The sequence below is a fragment of the Thermobia domestica genome, chromosome 3 (assembly GCF_964235325.1).
Source record: "Thermobia domestica chromosome 3, izTheDome1.hap1.1, whole genome shotgun sequence".
Taxonomy (NCBI): domain Eukaryota; kingdom Metazoa; phylum Arthropoda; class Insecta; order Zygentoma; family Lepismatidae; genus Thermobia; species Thermobia domestica.
In genome coordinates this window covers 146,467,393-146,491,105 of record NC_137456.1, presented here as the reverse complement: position 1 = coordinate 146,491,105, position 23,713 = coordinate 146,467,393, and the positions used below count along the sequence as shown (strand labels likewise).

The 23,713-nt window shown below is 33.0% G+C and overlaps 1 protein-coding gene across 2 annotated transcripts in view; it reads left to right on the top strand.

Moving 5' to 3' along the window:
- Positions 1–23,713, top strand: part of LOC145680796 (macrophage mannose receptor 1-like) — a 46,496-nt gene that overhangs the window by 7,301 nt on the left and 15,482 nt on the right. The window contains exons 2-4 of one of the 2 annotated variants that reach the window (XM_081751836.1): positions 2,991–3,080; positions 7,684–7,794; positions 22,483–22,599. In XM_081751836.1, coding sequence (XP_081607962.1) covers positions 2,999–3,080; positions 7,684–7,794; positions 22,483–22,599 — 310 coding nt within the window. In that variant the 5' untranslated portion in view covers positions 2,991–2,998. The remainder of the gene's footprint in view (positions 1–2,990; positions 3,081–7,683; positions 7,795–22,482; positions 22,600–23,713) is intronic. The other variant, XM_081751837.1, reaches the window with a different exon arrangement.

Genomic DNA, 23,713 nt, shown 5'->3' with positions numbered 1-23,713 from the left:
TTAATCAAGGTGTCCCATGTTCAATTCTCGGTCGAACCACAACCCATTTTTCATGCGTAAACAAAGTAGCGGTTCGGATGTAACTTTAAGCGAAAGTATTCTCCTTGATAACCTCGGTATTACGTAAGGATGTTAAGCCTGAACATACGACAGAAACCAAATTGTATACTTCTGCATGCCTGAATGCCTGCTGTTTTATAAAGAAGCCAAGGTTACTTAAATATATTGATAGAAATTGGCAAAATTTATCGATTGCCTACGTAGCTTCCAACATTAGCTTGGATTGTACTTTCAATGATATGTACGTACTAAATTTGTAACTTGAAATGTCGGTTTTAGTATACTGATTATGATACGTTGACCTTTAAATTTTACATGCAAAGCAATAACATGATTTTTTCCTTATTGTTTTACATTTAGAGTTATGACGGGATTTTCCCAATGCCTAGGGCAGGAGTTTCCCAATTTAAGAAATCTACTGACCGGACTTCTTTAAGCTTATGTGACCTCTTCCAGCATAACCCCGTTGTTGCATAATAACACCAAGGCGAAACAAACTTATTTTTGTCAATATGTGATATAAATACATAAAGCAAAATATCTAAACCCCAAAAAACCTGCTTTAAACCAAAAAAACCTAGCTTAACCCCCCCCCAAAAAAACGGGTTTTTGGCATTTTTAAAAACAACCATGGTTTTTGCCAACCCTGCTTACTTTTGTATGTAGGAGGTTAAAAAATCTTATTATATACATTGGTTATTCCTTTGGAATTCATGATGTAAATATGTTGAGAAGTAAAACTATTTGAAATATCTTTTCGAAATCCATGGTTTATTTTCGAGGTTTTATATTATTATCGGTATCAACCACTAATTAAATGACTTTTTGTGTTATAGAGAAGCAAAACAAAATCTGGTTGATCAATTTAAAGCAGAATTTTGAAAAAAGCCCAAAATTTCCCATGCAAAAAAGCGAAGCACAAAAAAACGAGTTTTTTTTTTTTAAAAAATCCGTTTTTTTTCCGAGCCCTTGCATCTCTACTTAGAGAAGTGCACACCTCGAAATAGGAAATCTTGTTTTGTGGTGCTAACTCATATTGCACCCATGATTCCAAATCTTTTGGTTTACTGACTCTACGGAGCCGACAAATGACAGTAGTATGGAAACTCGCCTGCAATGGAAACAACACTTTTCAGAACAACCCTTTCAAAGAGCTTCCTAGGAAACTCATCCGAACATGATGTTGGTCATTGTCTACAGAACTCATTTGAAAAAGCAGCACTGAAACGATATTAGAAGAAAAAACAATGGCCATTTTTGCGTTTCTTTCAAATACATTTTTTGCTTGCTATGAAGAATGTCCAAGTTTATATTCGTAAACAAAAATCACTTATAGGTCTTTGTTCTCCATAGTGCAACTTCACAGTCCTATTAATCAAAGCACTATCTTTTGACTGTCTTTGTGCCCTAGCCCGATTACCCGGTGTGCACAGCCCCATGCCGTAAGCTTTGGTAAACCACAGATAGGCAACTAGCGACCTCCCGCCAAAAATCGGCGGGCCCGCAGTGACGATTCGCGGTTCCCCACTTTTGTTTTGAAAATTATACCACCAGCGGCAAGGACGCGACGAAACGCCAATGAACAACAACAACAAAAAAAAAAAACTACTTCACAAACAATGTTAAATCTCTATATGCGTGATTTATTTACGTTAAAGTGATTCTAAAAACAAAAAATAAAAAATAAAGTAGGCCGGAGTGGACGTGAACCACCAACCTCATGATTACTAGGTGCGTGACTTACCCACGGAAGCGATTTAGAACACTTAGGTTGAAGAGGGATAAATCGTTGAAGTCTTTTTAATTTGGCCAATCACAGTGTTCCTATAACCGTTTATATTCGATAATAGCCGTTTGCGGTCACATAAAATGGGTTTGTTATGTAAATTTATAATAAAATGACACGCACCTATTCATTTATTTCATAGTTCTCCCATATTTAGTTTCTAATGATTGGTGACAGTTGCGATCCAAATTTATACAGTTATACACACTCATCTAAAGATTTTGTACTTCATGATGTAGAAGCAGGAGCTACCCTTGACTCCCGAAGCTCACTTTAAGAACAATCCGTCAGGAAAAAATAATATATAATAATAACCACATGCATATGTCTCGTGATAGTTCGTGTTGGTCACTTCGCGTTTGTCCACGACCAATCGAAGGAGCGCTGATCAAAATAAAGTCCTCCCGGCTATGCGGTAGCAACTTCAACACCACGACTCTAGATATCTGTTTCGACTGGACAAACCCCAGCCGCCAGCGGCAGACTAGCGGCAATCCTTCGATGCGTTGCTATATCGACGATCGACATTTATCGGCATTTGGGCCACTAGATGTTGGTGATTTTTACGGTATGGAGATGTGTGTAACGATAAACGCGTGACGTTTGTTTATCCCTGTGTTGTTTTCTGAGATGAGTTTCTTATCACGTGTCAATGACAACATTTCTTTCGCACAAGTCCAATATCGATCCATATCTAACTTGTTGTTTGAGAAACTTTTATATTTTAAAAACCGGAAACCATTTTCAATCAAAATTGAAATGAAATTGTGTATAAGAAGTTAATCAGTCTCATGAGATAACTAAATCTCTCATATTTAGAGAGAGCAGTTTTACAGGTTATATATATATATATATATATATATATATATATATATATATATATATATATATATATATATATATATGTGTGTGTGTGTGTGTGTGTGTGTGTGTGTTTCTACAGAACTCAAGTAGACCAACCGAGAGGGTCTGTGTGTTTAGTATATGACAATAAAACCTCATTCACTTCATAACCATAACAATATATTGCGTTTTTATTAGTAATTAAATTAACTTAATTTTGTACCAAATATTTTATTAATACGCTCATATTCCTTTTAATAATAACGAAATCAAATAATAATATTACTAATTCATTTCGTAGGATAAAAGATGGATATCGTCAAATCATTAGTTGTGCTTCTTCTTATATGCTGTTACGTCACATCTGATACAAGTGTCTCACGGTTTCCAAGTAAGTATTATTATGTAAGCATAAGTTAGAATAACGTAAACACAAAGTAATTTTTAAATCTCTCATATTTAGAGAGAGCATATATATTATAGGGAGTCATAATAAAGTAACTTAAAATTAGAAATATGCATGTTGTTCATGTAATAAACCTAGAAACTTCGAATGCACGTTCACAGACTCAATATGAGAAAAAGGTTTATTCTGGAATTTCGTCGAAAAAAGTTCATGTTCTTTTCGTATCCGACGAAAGTCGCGGCCAAACGTTTTCTTATATTAAGATACTTAACGAGTTTGTAATTCTATACCAAGTTTGTTAATGATAACTGTATAAATATTAACTTAATCTCAACTCAAAGATTCATTTTTGTTTAGTGCAACATATATTCCTATATTTATGGTACAAAGTGTTTCAGTGTGATACCTCATATTATACCATCACTGCTAGAGTACTACGAAAGCAGTTTCCTTGATGAAACTTAGTAAAACTGGAACACCCTGAATATGGGTTCTTCTTGCTCTAAGAAACAATATTGCAAACTAGCAAAAATCATTGTTGCAGCAATGCTTTTTGTTGAGGTGTTGATAAGTATGTACAGTATGGTCTCCGTGGTCAATAGTAGAGTGTGTACTAATAGTACCTCCATTCGCTCCAAGTGGTCTTTGTAGTGAACAAACACCGTCTCTGTGTTTTCCCCAATCATTTCAGAACATCATCCATATCTTATCCATCACCGTTTTGTATAGTTTACATGGATTAACCGTGGAACGTAAAACTGACAGATATAATTTCAATATGAACAGTAAATAATCAGATAATTGTAAACGTGAAGAAGTTTTTTTTCTGCAAAAAATATCCTCACTATATTAGCAGGGAGCTTAACTATATATGTAACTACAGTAGAACATGTATGTCGCCAAATGTTTAATATGTATGGTGAAGAACAGTAAAAGTTTAAAAGTTCAATAGCATATGAAATCTGAAGAGCTGAAACCCGACTTTTCAAAATAATAAGAAGAAAAACTATATTTGTAATATATCTCAAACTTTTTGCTCCAAAATCTCACAAACTACTAGCTAAGAGTCTGAGTTACTCAAATTCTTACAGTTTTATGTTTCTTAAAGACTTTACAGCTTCTGAACGAGATAGTGTTTTAATTGGCCACATTATCAAATCAACAAATTAGCTTAGAAATAAGCTGAAAATTGAGTACTACGAAATTTTTGCTAATTACCAGTTATATCTACAGTTATTTCATTCGAAAATAATGACAACAGAACTGAACTTAATTGCTTTGAGAATGGTGATAGAATAAAACCATGTCTAATTTGGCACGTTCTGTAAAAAGTTGACACCAGAAACGAAATAAATGAATGGATATTAATAATTGTGTATAGCGTGTGTCAGATAATAGTATTAATATTTATTAATATAGGTCTACTTTATGAGTAAACTTCGTTTGCTCCGACAAGTCTATAGACTTTGAATAGGGGTAATAGTAAATCTCAGTAATTTCGCTACATCAAAGAACACATACAGTAATACCCAGTAAAAGAAATAGGCAGGCGCAATAGAAAAAGTCCAAACAAAAATAAAAATATTTGTCAAGATAGTAATACCTCAAATGATGGATACGTTAACATATCAAATAATACTTTCGATGAGATGGATACTTTCAAATATCTAGCACCAATATTAACAGACCAAAACCATACTCACGAAGAAATTAAATGCCAGCTAAAGGCAGGGAATTCTTGTTATTATTCCGTTCAAAATCTTTTGTCGCCACGAATTCTGTCGAGGAATTTGAAGCTTAAAATATGTAAAACGATAATCATGTATGTTGTTCTGTATGGTTGTGAAGCATGCTCGCTTACTCTGAGAGAGGAACATAGACTGAAAGTATTTGAGAACAAGATCATAAGAAGAATATTTGGATCCAAGAAGGACGGAATTATTAATGGCGGAAACTTCATAAAGAAGAACTACTTAATTTAAATAGTTCACCAAACATTGTTAGGGTCATCAAATCTAGGGGGCTTAGGTGGGCAGGTCACGTAGTCAGAATGAAAGAAAGTAGAAATTCTTGCAAAGTTTCAACTGAAAATCAAATCGGAAAACTACCATTATTAAAATCTTGATGCAATGAGAGGACAATATTAAGGCCGATCGTGCAGAAATAGAAATACAAAGTAGAAACTAGTAGTTAGTCAGTTAGTAGCTGGTTGCTAGTTGCTGGCAAATACGTTGTTCGGTCCATATTGTATACATGGAATGATTAATGATTAATTATTAATGCTTAATGAAATATGGAATGATTAACAGGACTATTTACATCACCCCAAAGTATGTTAGTAACTTCACAACACCTCGTCGTCTTTTTTCAAAACATGCTTTGTATCTTTATGTTCACTATGTATTGAGGCATATCTATATACATGCGTATCTAACAATTGACTCAGCTGCTGTGGAAGAATTGGGTACAACACGATTACTTCAGGAAAGAATTGCTCTAGTTTCATATTGTTCCATATTAAAATAACAACAAAAAGGGCCACAAATCTACTCACCTTCGCTGCTATCCGTGCTCGCTGTAGTCAACAGTTCCCTTCTTTCATATGTACACTACCTTCTTCTTTAGTCGCAGACTCAATACTCAGCATACAGGGGTTTGCAAGGTCAGCGCCGATCATGTTTTGTTGTTACATACCATTAACCTTAACTCTATTCACTTCACCCCTACGGTCACTTCCCCTCACTGAAACCCAATAAAGTAAAATGAAAGAACGAATACCATATTTTTAAATTTTGAGAGGAGCTTCCTTTAACTTCAAAAAGTTAACGTATTTTGTTGGGATATTAAGGTCAGTAAATCACTTGTCGATCAAGGATGCAGAGAACAACATTGTTCATTGATGTTCTGATTTTGTTAGTTACTTATGTATGATATTAAAATAGTTCGTAATGATAATGCAAAAATAAAAAAATATTGCCCTAGATAGTGAATGTCTATAGAATGTTATTGATATCTTGTGATAGTATACGTTATTGACAGCATATTGTTCTCGAAATCTGATGATCGTGGTATATACCTATGTATTGACGATTGTAGTAAGAATAAATGCAGCACATCTTTTTATTATAAAGTTTCATTATGATCTCGCAACAGAATGTTTTTGGTCTTGAAATATGATAAGCAACGATAGCAGTGACGTAGAGTGTCAAGTTGAAGGATACTCGTAGTATGTAACATCCTTAATTTCACATTTCCATATTTCAACTTGTACTTGTCTAGTTTTATATTGTATGAAGACTATAAAATATAACAATTTGGGACGGGTATTTAGAATATCCCAGAATTGCAGAGGGCCACTCGAAGATAAATTGGTCATAGTAATTTAATAATACATTCTCGACTATGGAAGAACTTAGGAAAAGAGACGTCCTTATTTATAACTTAAAACTGAAAATTAATTACCTTTAAAATATTGTGAAGGTCGGGTGTATCAATGCTAAAAATGAAATGGCATATTGTATAAGATATAAAATTAATGTTTATATGGTTTACCAAGTACGCAGAAGTGATTGTCTATCCAAGAACAAAGATGGCTGGAAATGTAACAAGCAAGGATCTTTACTTATCTTGGTTTGTCAACATTATTGCAAATCTGCCATTAGTATTGAGCAAAGATATAGTCTTTCCGAATATATGAGAGTAAGTATATCAGGAAGCGAACGAATGTCCTAAACAACAAAGACTCGTATGGATATTAGAAACGTACTGTAAATACTACTAGAAACATCGGTCTTGCAAAACCCGCCAACCAAGACTACAAATTATTTTATAAAGATAATATGATGCACTATCCAGATCAAGGAATTTTAATGTGAACATGTAATTGACGAAGGATAATTTCGCTCACAATTTTTGAAGTTGAAGGCATTTGATAATATTTTGAACAAATGATGGGGAGTAATAACTTAATAACTGCACATAGAAGAAAAATTAAAAAATACATGTCTTCTCTTGCAAGTATCAATTTTAAACATACACTTTTAAGGATAATAGAGGATATTGTGTGTGAGGCTTCAGAGAATGAACTAAATAGGCGTTCGTTTCGAAGTAGAAACATTGTAGAATAAATACAGTACAAAATTTTATTTTGAGCTGTGTGGATGGATAAGGGATTTAATTATAACAGAAGTAAACAAGGGCTGTTTATGATTCAACGAAGTTGTTCGTAGCCAATAATACGAAAAGAATATGTAGATACAATACAGTTATGCAGTGCAAAATTTACATGACATATATATGTATATTCAGACATCTAAAAGGCCAGGTAATAATGGTTGCAAGGGAAGAAATATGTATGGGATGTCAAAAGGTTTCTCTATTTAAAAATAAGGAAAGATAATGGTTATAACGTAAAAATATCACCTTAACAGGAAACGATACTTCTTATTAGATCACCTTAGCCCATGATCTGATTCGAACCAGAAGCTTTCTTTAAAATTTAATTTTACTTTACTTTTGTTAAGACTTAATTATTATAGAGTATATTTTACTATTTTGTATTAACACATATCTTTGTAATCATAAACAGATAAGTGTTTAAGAAATCAGTTTATGTGCAAGTCCAATCAGTGTATCCCAAGGCAACTCGTGTGTGATGGAGTCCGCAATTGCAAGGACGGCAGTGACGAATTTGCTTGTGGTAAGTTGTAAACAACATTGATCATTAACATAAGTTATTTCTCTTGAATATTTATTATCAATTTCTACTTGATTCATAGTATTACCTTTGTTAATGAACTGATAAGCTATTAGTTTGAAAGAGACAGTTACGTCATTATGTAGATAGTGAGAAAGAAATAAAGAGAGAGAGAGAGAGAGAGAGAGATTAAAAGATAAATTTCTTCATATGTTTCGTTATTTGCCTCTATTACTATGTGTAATATTCACGGATTGCTATTTCCATATCTCCTAGAAGATTCCTTTTCGAATTTGCAAAATATCTTTGCTTGGATATCTGAAAAAAAAACGCATACTTGAATGCCTCAAATGAAACAGAAGAAGAAATGTCTGATATAATTATGATCAGAATATACCCAGGATATTATTATATATTAAATTAGCAATTGAAAATCGAACTGTAAAATAAATCAACATATTATTATTGTAGGTAAACTGGTTTCAATGATAGCAAAATTAGTTGTATAATTATTTTATAGAATAAAGATTATTCAAACGTCAACATGATAAAACAAGAACACGTCTTTGTTATTGTTCCCTTTGTGCTAATTCACATATCTATGCTTCTTTCTTGTATGATATAAGTCGATGGAGGATTGATAAAAGATTAGAAGTACATAATTCTCATTCATATCAACGGTAAGTAGGTCACACTGAGTATAAAAGTTTACAGGACAATATAACTATCTTAGAAGCTCCTGACCTTCCTACTCAGTTGCAGATAAGGAATTTTGTACTTGGAATAACATCCTAGAGTATACGCTAATTTTATATTTGAAGACCTAGAGATGAGAACATAGTAAGTGAAAAACGCAGGCTTAATAGTGCTTAATCTTTTGTGTGTATCTGTGAAGAAACTTTCAATTTAACATTTTAGTTTTATTAGCAAGTATAATTCATATAGATGTATCCTAGTATAATAAAACTACATTTAATGTGATATACTTTCTCTGTCAGCACGGCAAACTATATAATTCATAAAAGCATAAATTTCACTTGTCATGTTATCATCTCGAACCTTCAGTTTCTTGATCGCTTTTCTTTTGAAAGAGGTTTAATACATTTTCTTAAAATACTAGTAATAAGTACTACGCCCAATGACTTTTTCCCTACTTGGTGGAAGATGACCACTGTGTGAGAGGGTTTTCTCAGGGTTCTCTCATTTTCTCCAACTTTCGTCGTTGCACTAGTATAATCTATGTGATTTTTGCCGTTTCTCTTAGTATCAGTGCATAACCATCGGAGTTAAATTCAAAGAAAAATATTTTTCTTTACACTAAAGGAGAATAATGAGGTAAAATGTGGGTATTGCAATGAATACCCACTCATGCCATGGCAGGGATTGAAGTACGAGATAATCATATCTTTATATAATGTCTCGAACTTCTAGAGGATAACCATAAGGATACCCTACGTTCACGTAAGTATCAATAATTAAGTGTTGGCTTTTCCAGTGTAATTCTTAAAATATGTTCAAAACAATTTTGAACTTCTCTAGCAAACATTACATATTTAAAAATTCTATGAAGTCAATGAGCTAGGGTTTCATATCAAATGCTTGCTAGCATAATATAATTTACACTTTATATCCAAATAAATATACATTTCGTAAAAGAGTTAAAACCTCGTATGCTAGCTAATTTCAATTGTTAAGAATATCATTTGTAAATGGATTAACTTACTCAGCATCCCTTCATGAGTCCATTTTCTCAATTTGTCATTAAAAAGAATATCAACTGTGCATAGTCTTCGTCGAAATTGATTTATTTACAAATTTTGAACTGAAATCTAAAGATACATTCACTAAATGCCTAATAGTCCTTACAAACAGAAATTAATGCAGATAATGGAATTATTGTCAAAAATGTTAATACCTTTTTTCAAGATACTGCATTCTAGACGACTTTTTATTTTCTCTAAAGTTTGTCAAAAAAATTTTCTTTCTGATGTAGTTTTCTTCACCGAAACGTATTACTAGCTGTTTGAAAGAATTATACCTTTCGGCTTGCCGTTCTACCTTAAAAGTATCAACAGTCGATCTAAATAAATCTCCTTAACAATCTGCCGAAAATGAAATGTCTGTTAGATGTCTGGTGACTTCATTCAACTGCTTCCCCTCAGTAACACAGCGTAAATGGAGTAAGGTCAAGCGCACAAAGTCACAAACTCTGTGCACATCTAGTAAATAGGTTCTGAAGCTGGCAGTCAACGCGTACTTGAACAGGGTTCTATGGAAAAAATAACGAATACACAATTGCAAGTGTTTCTTCTTCACAAGTTGAAATTGGCATATTCTGCACAGCAAGAGGCAAAAGTATAAACGATACATTTGGCCAAGAATGGTGAATAACCATAAAATATCTCCTTGCCATGTCACAGTAGTAATACATCATTGTTAAATGAGTCTCGTGGGCAATGACCAACATCATAGCGACAAAAGCTCTTGAGAAATATAGCGAAAATGGACCCTCAAAATCTACTCATGGAGTTTCAGAGGAGATGGACATACACCAAGCAACTAGTGTTCAGATGATTCATGCAATCGACAAAGTGAAAGGAGAGACTTACGGTTGTAAAGGGCAACAAGAATTTAAGTTTGAAGATGTGCTGTTCTCTGAGTGGAATGAATAACCAGGAAAGTTGTAACCTTACTTAAAATGTGTATATATATGCTAATAAAAATAAATGTGTAATAAATTATGTAAACGATATTTAATCTACGTACGCCATTTGAGCAACTCTTAGAAAATATGTCCTTATAAATGCTAAAAACAAATTTCTACTTTAAATAAAAAATAGTATTTATCATTGCTTCGAAACTATAAATCTGACTTATTAAAAACCAGCCAAATTTTAACTCAGACAAATAGTTTCCCCGTGTTCGTCATTTGTACACATTTGAACCCTATTGCTTCTATTAGTTAAAGAAACTAATTTCTCGTAATTTAAATACGCTGAAGAATTCTAATAGAACAATCCTCATAATACAAAAAAAAATTAATTAACTAAATACGGTAATAAAGTAGATTAGTAATTAGCTTAATCTTTATTCACAGCAAACTAGGTACACATGGTCATTTTAAATGGCAAAGAAGGTTTGCAATGATTTTGAGTTACAATTTGTATAGAATAATTTATAGGTTTTTTAATACTTGTCGCTGTAATCGATTTTCAATAGTTACGTAATCCCCAAATTTTAAATAAACTGAATTTCATATTTTCATTCAAATTGAATTTAGGTGTTTATATGCATCGTGTATGAAATATAAAATTCATATTTTCGTACATGTAAAGTTAGTATTGACAACCCGGCTCAATTCGTGCCTAACTTGGGGATGCAAAATTGAATTGAGCTGAGCGCCTTCCACTCACCATCTAGAATGAGTGGGCAAGTTCTCAAATTGATATGCGAGAGGTTTATAATAAAACATTGATTTCAATGCTTAGATAACAACTGTATTTCTTATTCAGTAAAATGTAATGAATGTGGGTGTTGTGAATTTTAGTACGGATATGCGGAAACTTTGCCAGACGAGTATCGCTTATCGAGCATTGAGCAACTGAATCCTGAATAGGAGAAACACATACCTTTCAGTTCTCTTCCAGATGACGTTCGCTGATGACCTCGGTGTTGACGAGTTGAATCCAGTATCGCCAAGTTGATACTTCTATGGACAGGCGTTGCTGCTTAGCATTGAGTCTGGTCTCACCCCAATGCTCTAGATGAATCGTAGAACTTCTTTAATAAAATAATGGAACTTCTCTAAAAGCTGAAGCTTCCATCCAAATCGCGATGACTTCTCTTTCAATAGAACTCACGGTTTCCTATCTGTCGAACATTCAGATCTCCGTCTATCGAACACACGGTTCTCTCTGTCTCCATCTGTCCATCTGTCCAGAAGACCTCCTGTCTCTTGGTTTTGTTCAACTTCTCCGTTCTTGAATTTCCGGCGTCGTCTGCTGCTGGGCACGTGTGACCTCCTTTCATTTGGAAAAACAAATTCTTCCTCGTGTCAAAACTCAAAAACTGCAACACTCGACACATTCCGATTTCCCGATTCTAGGCAATTTCCTCATATCCGTGAATGTGTGAAATGTTCACAAACAGATTACAATTACTTTTCATGATTTACACAATGTCGTTTATGTAGGAGTTAACGCATTACATACATTGTCTTCCTGCATTCGCAGACTCTCCATTGTGCATTTTTGTTTTCTGAATCTTGCTGACGATTAAATAATACATTTGCATCAGCTTACGTTAATCTCGATTCTTAACAGTTGTTTACCTTCACCTCATTATTTTATAAAACCCGATATCCATAAAATAAATAAAAATTGATCAATAAAAATAAAATTATTATACATGAAATTCTGATTAAATTCGGGTACTGCCACATGTCCCCCCTTAAAACCTTGGTAGCTACGCTATCCAATTTAGATCTCGTAAGAGGTCGTGATATTACAGAACTCCCTGTAGATATATACAACATATGAAAATAAATAACACTGAAAATAAACATAAACTTGAAAATAAATAAGTGAAACATGTGTATCTACATAAATCAATATCATTAAACCAATAACTGTTTTCCTACACCTGATCATTAACATAATATATATATTCAATCTTTTAATCATCTTCATTAATTAGTAAAAAAATAACGTGAAACATATACATCAATATCTCTATATTCAAAAGTGTACACACACGACATCTTGTAAGATGTACTAGAATTATGAGATGAGCATGAGATGAGCACAAGTACTCTGTGCGAAAGAATATGTATGTAAAAGCAAAAGTACTCTTAATTGCGAAGAACCCCGCACTTCAGCTTAGGTTTCGTATTACTGGAACTTTACATTACTTAGTTGTCCATACTTACCAACTCAAACATTTGTTGACAGTATCAGTAACAGATTTCATTTGTCCATTCCAGTTGTCTTACACTTCAAATCTAAAAAGATAAAACTTTTTACGAATAATTAAAACATATTCACTTATAATGGAATTGTAGCACTAAAATAAATCGCAAAATATCATCACTTTTATTTTTCAATAAAAACTGAACACTGAATTTTTCACTGTGGAAGAATAAAATCCTTCTTTAGGGCATTTGCTACACTGAGAAAATTCCTGGGCGGCAACTGCAAATTCAGCAAAATTTACCCAAGTCTAAAACTACATCCACGCTGGCACTCCCATTTGCGCGTCGCTTTGGTTCCATGTACACTTGATGTCGAAACGCACTACGAAATTTTCATAATTTCGCAAAAATTTCGTGTTTTACAATATAATGACGTCACATGGGAAGAAAAACTCTGTGTTGATGTCTGTCCGGCACTCAGTTTTTCCGTGTTTTCCGGAATTTCCAACAAAAACGTTAGATTTCCTGGTTTCACTGTGTCCCATTTGTGTATTGGTGTGTGCCTCTTCTTCTTTAGTGGTGTGGTTCATTTGTGTATTCTTCAATTCAGTTTCAGTGCTAATACTACGAAATGCTTTACTACAATCTGGCAAATTACTAAAAATTGTGTTATCAGTGCTTTGTTTTATGTTATTAAGTGGTGGTTTATTCTTATTTAATATTGTGGCATAGAGGGGAGAAACTTGTGAAAGTACGTAAGTTTAAGACTCATCTTTACCACTTACATCTAATTGTATATTTGATCTTACACTATTCTTACTATCTCTTACGCTATTTACGTATTTTCTCTCTAGCTTACCTAATCTTACTGAAATATAACTTGTAATAATTACTACTATACCTAATATACTTCTTAAACTAACGTAGATGTTATTAATAAAGTTGTTTCGATGTCCATTTTCCTTGTTTTGGATATTATCTGAAATAGACGAGAAATAGATAAAGTCGGGATAGGCCTACTTAAAATTTGTAGAAAATCATATTTACTATAATTATTTGAATAATTATTATTCCTAGCTTGTGTCTGCTTACACTTTTTGCGACTATAATTCGCGTGTTGTTGAAGCAGGCTTATATTGTTCTCTACTGTGTCTAACACACTTGCTACTTTCGAAGTAATGCTAGTGAAGGACCGTTAAAACTATAATTGTGTGTAAAAACTTAGTTACTTATGAGTTCTAGATTCTATTTTACACTTAAAAACTCGTATTTTCCGACGTTTTCTTCATTAAAAATAATACAAAACTATATTCACTATATTTCCATATGTTTAGAATTATGTCTTCTAACGTACGTTTTTGTATCATTTAAACCTTATTTTAACAATCTACATACTTAAATATCGTTAATTATATCTAATATCTTTATTTTCTGTAATTTAAAATAACATTTCTTTGATTTTACGCTTGGACTAGGATGTTCGTTTCGGCTGGAAAGTTAACTGCTGGGCGAGATAGATTTCGTAATCATTCGTGCTTTCTCGGAACTGTTCGCTTTTCGTCTGCAGTGTTTACTGGGACCTGGAATGGAGAGTAATTCTAGTCTTTCACAGGGTCTCTGTTCAATTTTTCACCTCTTGGCGTGCAGAGCTCACTGAATGTTTTGACGCAAATGATTACGGACTTCCATATGATCATTGCCTGTAGCGCTTTCAAAGTAAATCCAACGATGAAATAAATAATTCCAATCATTATTTTTAATCAATATCGATTGATTATTACCAATTATATCATAAATATATTATATTATTTGCTTTTCTTTTCTAAAAATAATTTCTTACACGGAAAATAACCATTAAATATATTAATCCTATTTTAATTAATCGTTCTTCTATACTCTTCGTGAACTATATCTCGCTGTATCTATGCTTATTCATAGATGTTAACCCTTTAATTCACAATGTAAATATTAAACAAATTTAATTATTCTATATTTTCTATAAATAATCGTAATATTTATGTATATATTTTAAGTATTAATACAATAATAGTAATCTACTTCTATTTTATCTATTTTATCTATTAATAACTATTTTTACTATTATTATTAATTTTCTATTATTTTCTACTCCTATTTTTCTTTATCCTTCTTGGACATTCTTGACTTTATCTATCCTCCTTTGATGTTACTATCCTAGATTTATCTAGGTTATCTATTCTCATCTATTTCTATCCTTATTTTTCCATTTTTTTCATTTACACCTGAAACGTAAATGGGACATCGTTCGGTACGGTAATACAATACGATCAATTCTGTTGGGTACTATGAACTATTATGATCTATAGACTTTCTTTACTTCAATTCATTCTTACATTTGGTGATGGTGTTTACTGTTGGTGATGGCTGTACCTAGTTTGGTGAGTACCTAGTGCATGATTCGTATGCGCAATTGATACTTCCTACTTGTTTGTTTACATTTGTTTTCATTTTTTTCAACGATTTACCAATCCATGACTTCATTGTTTACAAAATTTTCGTGAGTTTTCGCGCACTATAACATAAATAAATTTTATACTATGTATCATTAAATGATATTATTGTTATTGTTATTGTTATTATGGTTCATTGCTTTCCAATTTATACTTCCTTATTGATTTATACAATCTACAATACAATATTATTAAAGCAACAACAGAAACCACTAAAACGAGTATAATGGCTGCAATTACATACATTATATAGTTTGTTTTAATTATTAACAATGGTACAGTATTATCCACTTTTAATTTTAACAAATTTTCGGCTAGACTATTGAGTTCTTCGTGATGTAAACTGAAATTTAATTGTTTTTGCGTCCAATTTCCTATTAAATTTAGATGTTTATTGTTGACATTTATTACTTTTTTCGTTGGAATTGCCAATTCTCCAAAGATTAAATTATCAAATAGGCTGTACTTAATAAAATAAGAACAATTATTTCCAAAATTTACTTTCGTTGATGTGACTTCGTGATGATTTCCTAATTAGGTTATGTATCCTTTTACTAATGACGAATACAATAATCCAGCATGAGTATATCTATAAACTACATTCCCTAAGTATTTCTCTGTTCGTTGTTGACAACCACATAGTGATCCGTTAAAAACGATATTGTTAAGACATTTTGCTTCGTCATCTAATGTTATCTGTTCACAGAAATACAAAAAGCTCTTAAATTCGCATTTAGATCGATCCAACGTATGATACATACCTGCATTATAGGGCCAAAAAATGGATCTTTACGTTGTAATTCCCCTACGTCGATATTTTTTCAAAAGTCAAATTGACTTGCAAATCCTCAGTATTTACTTTCAATGTTTCCAACTCTACATCGTCCGTTGTTGGTTCAATGTCAGTATTCCTAGACAAAATATCACTCGGATTCTTTTCTCCAGGACAATGCACCGGCGTATACTTGTAATGTGCTAAGTCAAGACTCCACCGCACAAGTTTTGGAGCTAACTTCGGCGATGTTTGAAGATACTTTAGCGCTTTACAATCGGTATACAGTTCAAACTCCTTATTAAACAAATAGTAATTGAACGCTCTTAAGGAACTAATCACTGCTAAAATTTCCAATTCTACTATATGTCTCGTTTTTTCCTGTGGTCTTAGTACACGACTGTAATACGCTACTGGTGTCCATTCACCATTAGCTTGTTTCTGCATAAGGACGCCACCAATCGAACTTGTTGATGCATCCGTGTACACCCTCGTTTCTAACTCCTCTCTAAACGGGGCTAACAATGGTGCATTCATCAATGCCAATTTCAGCTTTTCAAACGCCTGTTGGTATGACTCGTTCCACTCAAATTTATGTCCCTTTTTCAAAATTGGTTGGAAAATTGAAGTTATCTTAGCATAATCTTTACAAAATTTCCTAACGTAATTCGTTAGTCCGAGGAATGACTTAAGTTGCTTAACGTGTATAATTTTTGGCCTAACCTCGTAACCTGCATCGCTTACAATGTGACCAAGGGCTAAAATTTTCCTTTCAACAAACTGGCACTTCTCTACTGACAACTTGAGACCATAATGTCTCAACCTTTTGAACACTGATTGCAGTACATCTACCATTTTCCCTTGTTCATCGGTATAAAGGAATACGTCGTCCATATAATAGGATACGGACTCTGGATTTACATCGGCCAAGGTCATTGCCATTATCTTTGTGTAGATTGCGGGCGCTTGGAGATATCCCATAGGCAAAACACGATATGAATAGGCTCCTACGCCTGGTATGTTAAATGCAGTATACCCTCGAGACTCTTCAGAGATGGGAACTTGGTGATAAGCAGATTTGACATCTAAAATGCTAAAATATTTATGTCCTCCCATGCATGTTAATATCTGATGGATTGGAGGCAGTGCAATGCTATGTAATTTAACGCATTTATTTAAAAATCTACAGTCCAAAACTGCACGAATACCCCCTGACGGTTTCTGTATAAACAGCATAGGAGAATTATAAGCACTTGAACTTTCCTCTATAATGCCCTGTTTTAGCAAAATATTAATCTGTTCTTTTACTTTGTCCTTGAGTGCGATTAGAATGGGATACTGATGTCTCCTGAACGGTACTTTAGTCTCTAACTCGATCTGATGCTGGAAATGCTTAACCTGAACTAATTCGTCCTCTTGCCATGCAAAAATGTCTGCGTAATTAAAACATAACTTCTCAATTTGCTGTTTAATCTCAGGTCTTGTTTCTTCTCCAAACTTTAATCGAGATTTGTCAAAGTTCTTCCTTGACCTTAAAATACCTTCTATATCCTCATTTGACAATTCTTCCTGCTTTAATTCTTCCTCATCTATGCATTCTTCTGCTTGTCCTAATGTTACGTTCGCTCTTAACATAACAAATCTGTTAGATGGATTTACTATCTCAATTTTGTTATTCTCTGCCGATAAAAGTACACGCGGGATTAAGACATTACATTGGCGTTCTATACTCCTGTCTGGCTCTAACAAGTACTCCTTGTTATTCCATGAATTGACTAAATTAACCTCTACTGTTGTTTTCGTCCTAGGTAACAATCGTACCTTGTGACCTAAAACCCATTTCGGTCTAATACTATATCTCAAGCCAATAGATGCATTTTCCAATACAGTAACAGATTCCTGTTCTTCCCTCTTTCTAAACCGTAGTTTTCCAAATCTCTGTAATGTTAATTTATTCTGTCCGTAATTTATTTGACAATTTTGACTTTGCAGAAAATCATTTCCGATCAAAACTTGATACGGAAAATCTTTTACTACACGAAACTCCAAATGAAACGTTTGACCAGCCATCTTGAATCTTATAATAGCTATCTTGTTTACTACTAACACATTCTGTGTTATACCACGTATTCGTGTTGGCTTAGAAATTACTTTAGCGCTTGGTGGAACTAGATTTTCATTTACGATAGATATCTGCGAACCTGTATCGATTAATGCCTTATGTTTTCGCCCATCGACTTCTATCGGTACATACAACATATTATTCTCGTTTACTGTAGAGGCTACAATTTCTCTAATCTTTGTTTTACTTCCTGTAAATGCGCCCCCGTCATTTACAGTATTACTTAGTTTAAATTATTTGTATTTGAAGCCTGATAATATGTTGTTCCATTAATCTGATTTGGTACAACCGGTACATATTGCACTTAACCATTCATCTGCCCTTGATTTTGACACCATGACGGACCATTAGAACGACTACCACAACAACTCCCACGTTGTTGCCAATAATTTGTCCTTTTTCCACCACGATTACCACGCCAATTGTTATTCCTATATCCTCTTCTAATATTATAGTCATAATTGCCTCTATTCCTATTGAAATTACCATTATCACGGTTCCAACTTCTATTACCATTATTCCTATAAAAGTTTCGTCCTTTATTTCTAAAATTCTTGTTTCCTCTAAAATTATTTCCGTTGTTTTGTTGTTTAGACTCCCTATCTCGTCTATCCTCTCTATCATCCTGGTCTTGAAACTTCGCAGCTAAAGTCAGCTGTAGCTTTTCTATCTTTTTCTCTAATTCACTTAATTGGGTGATACTCTGGGGCTCTTGTTTAATTTTCACTTCGTCCCTATTCCTAATTTCTCTCTTTAGTAATAACTTGTCTACTTCAATGTCACTATCATCCTCTTCTACTTGCTCACGCACTTTCTTAAGTAGATCCTTCATCGTAACCTTTCCATTTTCTCTCTTAACACGTTTGTCTACTTTACATTTCTTTTTCTCTATTTTCTGGAGATCTTCAACAAACTTATATATTGTGGAATACGAAATCGTCCCCACTTTCTCCATAAAATATGGCTGAAGGCCACCTACTAAGATTCCAATTTTTTTCTTATCATCCATGCTAGAGTCTAACCTTTCACATAGCACCAACATATCATAGACATAATTGATAATAGGTTCATCCTCGAGATGTAACCTTTCCCTAATCTTTTCTTCTATGTCCAATGTAACATTAGTTCTCGTAAATTCATCAATAATATTCTTTTGTAGCTCTTTATAACCTATGACACTGGTATTCCGTCTTTTCAAAAATACCTTAATCCATTGCCTACCGTTTCCCTTAAATACGCTTGGCAAAAGCTCTTTCCTTTTATCTTCTGTTACGCCTGCCATTTGACACGCGTCGTCAAACTCATCGAAAAATCCTACGATATCATTATCCGTTTTTAAATCAAATTTCGGGAGTTTATTAACGTCCGAATAAAACATCACACTGGTCGTCATTTTGTTTTCTTGCGAACTACTGTTTTCACTACTAGACTGTTTATTATTTATAACACTACTTTCAAACGGAAAGATAGACTCGAAATTCTCAGTGTATGACTTCGCTACTGGAATAAAAGGAAAATTCTCTACAGGACCTAATTTTAAACTTGGTTTAGCACCTTCTTGTTCTGTTACTTTAACTTGCTTCTTTCTACTTGAAGTTGCAATATTGAATATACTTCCGACTTGTACACCTCTACCTGCTTTTTGTGCTCTAGTACGAATTGTATCGTCACTCATTTAATTACTATTTAATTCAATTCTTATTATTCGTATAATACTTACATTTCGAGCATCTAAAATATTCGCTTGGGTGAGTAGGTGGGAATTATTCCTATCGCTTAAACTATAATCATGTTTCGTAAAATCTTACTTATAACTAAAACCTTACAACTAAACCTATATTGCTAATTTCGAGAAAATACTTGAGATATTTGTAACCTTAATTTCATCGTAAACAGGGTGGGAAGGGTGGGTTTAATAATCACTGATATAACATAATAACCTCGGTATTGTACTAGAATCTTTACAAAAATATTTCTCTGAGAAAGACCCAGATCATCTCCGCCATGATAGGGTGGGATGGGAGGGACTTAGTATTACTAAGAACCAATTTACCTATTTTACTTGTGCTTTTTACTGGAATCGAAACCAGCATCTACAACCATGACAACCCCAGTATTGTACTAGGATCGCTACAAAATGGCCTAAGCTACCCAGCATCTCCACCATGACAACCCGGCTCAATTCGTGCCTAATTTGGGGATGCAAAATTGAATTGAGCTGAGCGCCTTCCACTCACCATCTAGAATGAGTGGGCAAGTTCTCAAATTCATATGCGAGAGGTTTATAATAAAACATTGATTTCAATGCTTAGATAACAACTGTATTTCTTATTCAGTAAAATGTAATGAATGTGGGTGTTGTGAATTTTAGTACGGATATGCGGAAACTTTGCCAGACGAGTATCGCTTATCGAGCATTGAGCAATTGAATCCTGAATAGGAGAAACACATACCTTTCAGTTCTCTTCCAGATGACGTTCGCTGATGACCTCGGTGTTGACGAGTTGAATCCAGTATCGCCAAGTTGATACTTCTATGGACAGGCGTTGCTGCTTAGCATTGAGTCTGGTCTCACCCCAATGCTCTAGATGAATCGTAGAACTTCTTTAATAAAATAATGGAACTTCTCTAAAAGCTGAAGCTTCCATCCAAATCGCGATGACTTCTCTTTCAATAGAACTCACGGTTTCCTATCTGTCGAACATTCAGATCTCCGTCTATCGAACACACGGTTCTCTCTGTCTCCATCTGTCCATCTGTCCAGAAGACCTCCTGTCTCTTGGTTTTGTTCAACTTCTCCGTTCTTGAATTTCCGGCGTCGTCTGCTGCTGGGCACGTGTGACCTCCTTTCATTTGGAAAAACAAATTCTTCCTCGTGTCAAGACTCAAAAACTGCAACACTCGACACACTCCGATTTCCCGATTCTAGGCAATTTCCTCATATCCGTGAATGTGTGAAATGTTCACAAACAGATTACAATTACTTTTCATGATTTACACAATGTCGTTTATGTAGGAGTTAACGCATTACATACATTGTCTTCCTGCATTCGCAGACTCTCCATTGTGCATTTTTGTTTTCTGAATCTTGCTGACGATTAAATAATACATTTGCATCAGCTTGCGTTAATCTCGATTCTTAACAGTTGTTTACCTTCACCTCATTATTTTATAAAACCCGATATCCATAAAATAAATAAAAATTGATCAATAAAAATAAAATTATTATACATGAAATTCTGATTAAATTCGGGTACTGCCACAGTATATACAACAAATCAAAAATAAGATAATAACCTCGCATGGTTTCTACAGATAATAGAACAACATAACTACTTTACTCTAATATTGGACCATACGTAAAAAACAAATTTCGGAAACTATTTATTTTCTATATTTCACATTTTACTATTTATAAATAAACACAGATATTAACAAACCACAATCTAATATTTTTTCTGGATTATCTTTATCAAAATCAAAATTGGATGTAATCAATTCGAAATATTTGTGGGAGATATTTTTGTAAACATCAGCAAGGAACAATTCTAAATAAAATAAAGTATAAATTAAACTGTTCTTGTTCCATTGATATTTATCATGTGTGAATATATGTGCAATAGTCTACGGAACCAAAACGGTTTGAAGAAGTTTGTCAATTTGAGATCATTGAATTAAAGAAAATTATACTTTTGTTCAAGAATACTTTTCATTCTGCGCAAAGTAGTAATAATTTAGATATGTATAAAATATTGCAAAATGCTCGAAAATACTATCACCTTACTCTGTGGAAATAGGCAATAAATGTTCCCTTCCTTTTTTATGTTCTTAAAATCCCACTTCTGTAATAAAAGTAATTTCACCTGCAAAATTAAAACCTCCGAAACGTTAGATATAATTTTACCTTAATTTTGAAGAAGCTTTCTGATAACTCATACTATATTGATCTTCATCCTATCTAATTGCCTTTAAGCCAAACTCAGTGAATTATTAACATTTTTCTAAGTGCTATTCGAAGAAATTATGTATATTGGAAAATATTACTAAACCATTCTTTCTTCCTGTTTTTATCTTTTAAGGTAAGCTAAGTAAATTAATTATGTAAAGATATACCTCTTAGAGTATGAGTGGTTTTACTTAAGTTGTTTTCACGAAATTAGCGCAAATAAAAATCACTAATTACTTAATAAGCAATTATAGAAGTTAATTTTATCGTATCTAGTGAGTATCCTTCAGTACGTAAAATTCCAAACTGTAAATATCTAATACTTATTTTAAAACTAAAATGTACTTTTTAAGTGAACGAAGATCTGTTTATTATATTAGCTAACATAGCGTATTATGTTCATCTTTCTTCTGCAGAATAAGTTCTAAATAATACATTGTTGTATTTAATTAGGTAACATCACCTGTCAGGAACATGAATTCCGATGCAATTCTGGACAATGCATCCCAAAATCTTATGTTTGCGATAATAATACAGATTGTAACGATGGCACAGATGAATATGAATGTGGTAAGTACAACTTTTAAATTTCAATATTCAATTATATACTCATTCATACATTTTACAATAATTGTAATTACTGAGTATTAAAAGTTAGGGCATATATTAAGAAACAAGTTTTCTTTTTAAGCTTACTTTGGAAATAGTTGTAAATCAATTTGAGGAAATCATTAAGACAAAACCGTGGTATCAAACCCTAATAACATTTGAAAATATAGTGAGAAAACTTTCGCGATTTCACATTTTATATAAATTTTTTAACATCTAATACAAAGTTCACTTGTAGCCTTCAGACGCAAAGAATGTAATTAAAGAAACTTTCAGAGCCAACATGCTTCGTCGTTTATACTGAGTTTTACAATATCTTGGTTGGCACATGCATGTATAATATAGAATTTATTAAGATTTCTCAAGTATTCAACAAAATAAATAATCAAAACTAACAGTGCTGTTAAATTTGTACTTTCAGATTGTTCTTATTTTATTAAATCATGAACTGAAAATCACTTCTACAATAAATAATTAGAGATATGATATTATCAGTGCATGTTTTTTTACTATATTAAATAACTTACAAACCAATAGCATCATATCATATACATGATAACATCTTATACAATCTTGTTATTCTCTTAATCCGTTTAGACATCTAGTCTCATTAATAACACCATCATTATTAATCGGTTAAAGCATTTTTACTTGCTTTCCGAAAATAATATGAATAAATAGATAGAGAGACAGAGAGAGAGAGAGAGAGAGAGAGAGACAGAGATCTATTTCTTTGTATATTTAGATTTATTCTAAACATGGAATTTTATTAATTACTCACAAAATCATGTGTAAGATACATGGTAATTTGTTTTCTAAATTGTAAGTCATAATTATTTTCTACTCTAAATAATACATTTTAATATGTACTAAAATTCGAGTTTATAACTTAAGGTCCTTAGGTTACACAGTAGGATAGAACTAAAGGAAAAATTGATTGTAAATGCAAATAATATTGTAAGTGCGAAACGTGTTTTGAAAAGTCAAAAATTCATGAAACTAATTTTATTGAAGCCCAAGAGCTTTAGATCTACGGAGGAAAGAAAATAATGAAGACCAATTATTTATAAAATTA